At 31.9% G+C, this 6,198-nt stretch overlaps 1 protein-coding gene across 1 annotated transcript; it reads right to left on the bottom strand.

Moving 5' to 3' along the window:
* Window positions 1–3,045: 3,045 nt before the first annotated feature.
* Window positions 3,046–4,283, bottom strand: LOC149546749 (F-box/kelch-repeat protein At2g44130-like). The gene is made up of 2 exons (XM_089794049.1): window positions 3,231–4,283; window positions 3,046–3,078 (listed from the first exon to the last, which is right to left on the bottom strand). The coding sequence occupies exons 1-2, from the start codon at window positions 4,281–4,283 to the stop codon at window positions 3,046–3,048; spliced, it is 1,086 nt and encodes a 361-aa protein (XP_089650175.1).
* Between the last annotated feature and the right edge of the window lie 1,915 nt (window positions 4,284–6,198).

Below are 6,198 nucleotides of genomic sequence, written 5' to 3'. Positions count from 1 at the left end.
GATTCTTTACTAGTGATAATTGTTTGTAAGATATTAGGGGACTTCTACTATTTATGGTGTTCATAGATCCTTCGTTAAATGGTTTCTAGTATACACCATACTTCTTTGTTTCATGATTTTTCTGTATCACCAATGTTGAGTTCTTTGTTCTAAGACTTGTTGCATTATCAACATTTCAGAATATTGATGTTTACCAATAATGGAACTGGGCATATTTATGTCAAGGCTATCAGTCAAACCTCAATACTTGACCTACTTTGTGTAGGTTGCCTCTACCGCTTCATGCTAGCATGATTTGTTTAAAAGGTCCATTCTGAGAAACAAATAAAAAGACTTGCACTTTTGTGTTAACAACACTCTCCTTACATATTTGGCAAATGGCTTTGATATGTGTATTATATCATATGCTTACATATTATTGTTCTTTCATGTCTTTTCATGTCATAATTTTTGATGTGCTTCCAACTCCTTATAAAGGCTCAGTATTTGAAGATTTTCTCAGATACCTTTGCACTGGTGGTACTCCTGTGATCCATTTCAAATCACTTCTAGTATCTGCAATTTTTCCTTTTGAAATAATTGATTTAGATGAATATTAAATTTGACGTATAAGGTTGATATTGCATAATAATAGATGCACACTATGATAATCAAATGTGACATTAATTTTTGGTCGTGCATTAATAAATTATGAATCCAAAATTTATTGCACCTGCTACAAGTATACATCCATTCGAAGATAGGGGATGAGGAGTTTGCTCTAAGTTTTTGAGGTCATATTTTCTTATGTGACTCCTCAAATCTATTCCTCATCCAATTGTCACAAAATCTTAATGTAGAAAATAGTTGGATGAAATTTACAGATAGAGAAAATTGAATAAACTCTATTCCTACTAGAAGCATAAAGAGAGTTGTGGAGATCAAAAAGGAAAATTTTGCTGTTTCAATGGGATTTCAACATTTTTTAAGGATTTTTGAAGCAACATCTTTGCCAGAGTTTGTTATTTTCAATTCATCTAAAATTGTAATTTCTAATGAAAACACATCATCTCAACAAAAATATTACCAGAGGGTACATGTTAGTTTCTTTCTACTAAAATTTATGTTAAATGTGGTTCTATTCACAATTGGCACAAGGGAATTGAAATCTATATTGTTTTAGCTCTATTAATTTGAATAGTAGATAATTGACTATGACTAGGTAATGTGTTCTCTCACTAGAAATAATAGTATTCATGACATTATCATGCAATTTTTAAGATGTTGAATTATTTATCACTATGGATTAGTTATGCATCAAGTTGTGTAAATATGTACTTATTAATAATTCTATTATATTGGTCTTTCGAATTACAAGTTTATTATTCTTATGTATGGAATTATTGAGAAAGATGACCTTGATATGAGTTTGGATCCACATTCTTGGGTGGTAATTGCACCTTAGATATATTGTGACCAGTTACACATTGAGAATTTATTGTTTTTACTAAGTATGTTCTAATGGTGTATCAATTAGTACATACAAAGAAAAATTAATTGAAGAACTTGTATTTTAAAATTATTATTATATCATTAAAAAATTAACATTATTTTGTAATACATAAAATATAATTAGTGGATTTATGTATTTATGATTGATATTTATTATTTATAAACTTTTAAAAAGTATTAAATTTAGAGTTATAGTTGTTACATTTCAAACAATTTTGCAACAAGAAATGAGAGTAGAATGCAACTAGAATTAGCCAAACTATTGGATAACATATGAGATGCAAACCCACCACAACTTGATTGAGGGGTTCTAATGAACTTTACACGTACATTAAATGTGGATGGAAACCAATGAATTTGATATCTCTCACACACACGCTAGCATGGTCTCATACAAAAAATCAAAAAATAGGTAGACAAGTAAGATCTAGCAATGTTCTCGTTAGTAGAAAATTTTGGAAGGTTATATGCATAGAAAAAAATGTAAATCTAGGAATTTGGGTAAATCACTAACCATAGTTCTTCACCAAAGTCTTTAGCTTATTTTGACAACCTCTAGCTAGTACTTTCTTAAAACATTATTGAGAAAGTATCATATACCCTTTAAAAATGAGTATTATTAAGAAGAGGAATCTTGCATGGATAATCTCACACTTCAAATATCGTGCCTCATTAATTTTGCACTTCAAACAAAATGTAACTATCTTATCATTGAAAACATTATACTAAATATTCTACTAGAACTATAAAATTAATTATAACAATAAAAATAGTAGAAAATATTCAAAAAAGTCCAAAAGTATACAAGACCATGGACTTAACCCTTACACCCTTCAACTGCAACTAGTAGTAATAATATTATTTTATTCAAATTAATTATTATTATTTGATAAATATATATTTTTAAAACATGATAGTCTCAATTATATTAAAAGTTGCTATACATATACATTTCTATGAGTTTCAAGATCTTTTAATTTGAAGCTATTAAAATATTCAATTAATATTTTTCAATTCAATGTTAATTAATAAATAAATAAATATTTTTATTATTATATTAATACTGATATGCTTAATTTATTCAAACAATGCTTAAACTGTACCAACTAAAAATAATCACCTACTATATAGAAATTCGTGTCCATATGCTTTAAGCTGAGAACGTTTATAGGTGTCTTTCGAAGAAATGTGATTAGGGTACTTGGCTCTTTCCTTGCATTTCAACTGAAAGTTTTCTAAAAGATGGCTGAAAAGATTTCGATGTAGGCCAGGTTTTCCTATAAATAATTCTAAGGGCCTCAATTTGCAATATCAGTGTCGAAAAAAGAAACCGATACAAACTAAAGATACTTGTGAAGACTTTGACAAGAAAGAACATCACTCTATTGGTGGAAAGCACTGATGCCATTGGCAATGCGAAGGAAAACTGATGCATTGCCATCGGCCCCTTTTTTTTCTTTGATTATAATTTAATAATATTTGGTAGAATTTTTGTTAGTTCACATGAAAGATTGGATAATGAAAAGGTGGAGGTGAAAAGTAGTGGCTGCCCGTTTACTGTAAATTCTCTGCGATTACTTCACAATCCTGAAAGTATACGAACAACAAATAACTACATAACTACATAAACAAGTCCTTAGACAGTAAACTAATATTGAAGCTTCATATTTTTTTAAACCTTCGTAATTTGTGACATAAGCCCTGCATATTGAAACCGCGTGCTATTATCAAATTAGCACAGCAGCAGCAGATTCAGTCTTAAAAGAACGACGTGGCAACTGTGCAGGCATCTCAATGGAAGCCCAGATATTTCCTTCACGGACATGAAAAAGATAATGATCAACACCAAAGGTCTCTGTCGAGCCCGCCAAAGTTATAAAAATACAGTCCTGCCATGGCACGGCGCAAAAAATACGTCTCTTACGATACCGCGAGAGCACGGTGAATGTGTTGGAGGCGACATCGAATTCTTTCACGGTTAAATAGTACCCGTTTATGTAATCAAAACAGTACAAGAACCCAAAAGCAGATACACATTGATCGACAAATTCTCTGTTATTTACTCTTTCCCATTGTCCTCCGTGAGGATCGTAAATGTGTATGCTCTCATACCCACGGGGGAATACATAATATTTGTCACTATGAAAAGCACCAACACAGCCATCTAGATACCAGCGATTGAGTTCGATTTGACGAAGAGCGGAGCACTCGTCTTCATCTAAGTTGTAAACAAAAGCGTTGAGATGGCGTTGAGGTGGACCGGAGACAAAAAAGAGCTGACCTTCAGGCGATGCTGCCACTGCGCGAGGATCGAAGATTTTAGAGCCGCGCATTTGAGGGATTGTAACGCGCCAAGTGCGAGATAAGAAATCAAACATCAAAATAGCTGCTCTCTTGTCAGAGCCGCTGTGGAGGCCCATCACAATCAGATGATGCTTTGATTTAACGTAGACGCAGTGACATTGACCATGTAGCGGCCCCATTACATCGAACTCTTTTGGGAAAGGAGGAAGCCTTTCCCACCAGTTCCCGAGAGGGTAGTAAATAATGACTTCCACTTTCCATGGCGGTGGGAAACTAACCCGCCTTGTCAAGAGTTGAAGATATGGGCGAATACAAGCTATTCCCTCCTCGCACAAATTATGGCTGCGCCGTTCATAATAGAAATTAGGGCTGCTCAACAGAACGTTCCAGCTTTTGGAGACAGCCCTTAGATATCTGTGAAACTTGTATGGAACTCTTATCAGACATGGCAGCACTAAGTCGTTTGGAAGACCCTGTACTAATTCCATTCTCATTCTTATAAAACTTGTCTATTTTATAATAAATGAAATGAAAGGCGACATCTAAACGTTGTGACGGATGGGCTTTTCTATCGGTTCGTTAATATCGTACCAGAAAAGTGCATTAATGAATGTGCAGCCAACTTGTGGGTCATACGCCATTTGAAAACCACAGGACAGCTGTTTTACAATATTTAATTTTTTTTTAATGAAAAAAAGTGCAATCTAGTTGCTGCATAGCCATTTCGCATAAGGCTTACACTACCAAAATAGAGAAGAAATATGGATAAATAGATAGAGACGTAAATGGATATATGCTTAAAAAGTTTAGGTCAGTGTAGTTCGGAGAGAAATAGAATGAATTTTGCACTCTTTAAAGAAAGGTGCAAGTGTTAGTATAAATTTGTTTCTATTTATGGTTTTTTTAAAATTTGGTTTCATTCAGTTTTAATTTTTTATCATTGTTTATAGATAGTTTTTAGTTGGTTTTTGATTTTCTTTGTAAAAAAATTTTAAACATATTGTTTCATTTCTATATAGAAATTTTTTCTAAATGAAATATTTTATTTTAATATGTTTGATTGATTTCAACACATCCACTAAATTTTATCTTAAAAGATCAATTTCAAGATCATTGAAAGACAGTATATTTATGTTTACAAATTTTAAAAAATAAACTTTTCTGTATTTGTTATTTTTTTCTTTGTATATCATCTTAAAATTAAAAAACCTAATCTAATTGAAATAGTAAGATTGTCTTTGATAGAATTTCATAACAATAAAGATTGAACTTTTGAGCTCTATTTATTAATGCCAAGACTTCCATTTTCAAAAGCATTTCTCTCTGAGTTGGTTTAATGGCTAGATTCTTTGGTTCATCTAGAATCTTTGTAACAGAACTTTTTACTCTATTATCAAACGTCAGCTATAATTCCTTTAGCTAAATGATAGGGATTCAAATTCAACTTCAAATGTAAGAATTTTCGCTATAATGTCAAAGATTTACTACAATTCTTCATATTCAACTTCAAATATCATATTTTTATCTGTACCATCAAACGTTTACTAGAGTTCATAAAAATTTAATATAAAATATAAAATGTCACTTTAAATCAACTCTAGAACAGTGAAGTAAACCCCTATAATAACATCATCTCTGAAAAATTTATGCAAAGAGACAACATTCAAATTATTTTTTCATGAGGGTAAAGAAATTTTGTTGACATATGCAAACTAGCAGAGATTAAAGTCCATGTCTTGCAGATTAGGAAGACAAGCAATTATTTTGATTTTCTGTGCAAGTTCTTATTCGATTCTGATCAATGTCTTTTTGAATTTGACTATTTATCACTTTTGATCTAAGAATTAAGCTTGGTGTGTAATGTTTAAGTCGTTCCCACCATGGCTAGATCTAATAGTCTTCCAAAAGAACGTTGTATCGTCATTGATAGTCTTACCCTTTATATTATTCAAGCAAAATCATTTTATCAAATCATTCAACACCATTCTTCTATCTGTATATTTCAATCCTTCCCTTGTGCAGATTAAAGCAACAGAGCAGCCAGAAGTTGGGGTGTTCCGTTTATGTGGGAAGGAAAATTAATTCTTATCCATTTCTTGTGATGAAGAGAAAAAGAAAGGACGTTTGAAGAACCTTGAGTACCCAAGTGAATATGAAGATGCTAGTAGAATGTCAAATATTAGACAAAACCTAAAGATGAGAAAAAAAAGGGAGCTTCAATGGAAATCATCGTTGTGTGAAGGAAAATATTTGGTGAAAATTGAGGAAGACCAGAAGTATTATGGTCTCTTTAGTTCATTTGGGAAGGGAATAAAGAAGAAGCGAATGAGTAGCATATTCCTATTACAAATCAACACCTAGGTACAAATCACCCTACAGTTGATTGAAGTGGGCAACTCTTAT

The sequence above is a fragment of the Cupressus sempervirens genome, chromosome 7 (genome assembly GCF_028749045.1).
Source record: "Cupressus sempervirens isolate cs-2001-9-10 chromosome 7, ASM2874904v1, whole genome shotgun sequence".
NCBI lineage: Eukaryota > Viridiplantae > Streptophyta > Pinopsida > Cupressales > Cupressaceae > Cupressus > Cupressus sempervirens.
The sequence above is the reverse complement of the archived record's forward strand: the minus strand, read 5'-3'. Positions and strand labels throughout refer to the sequence as shown.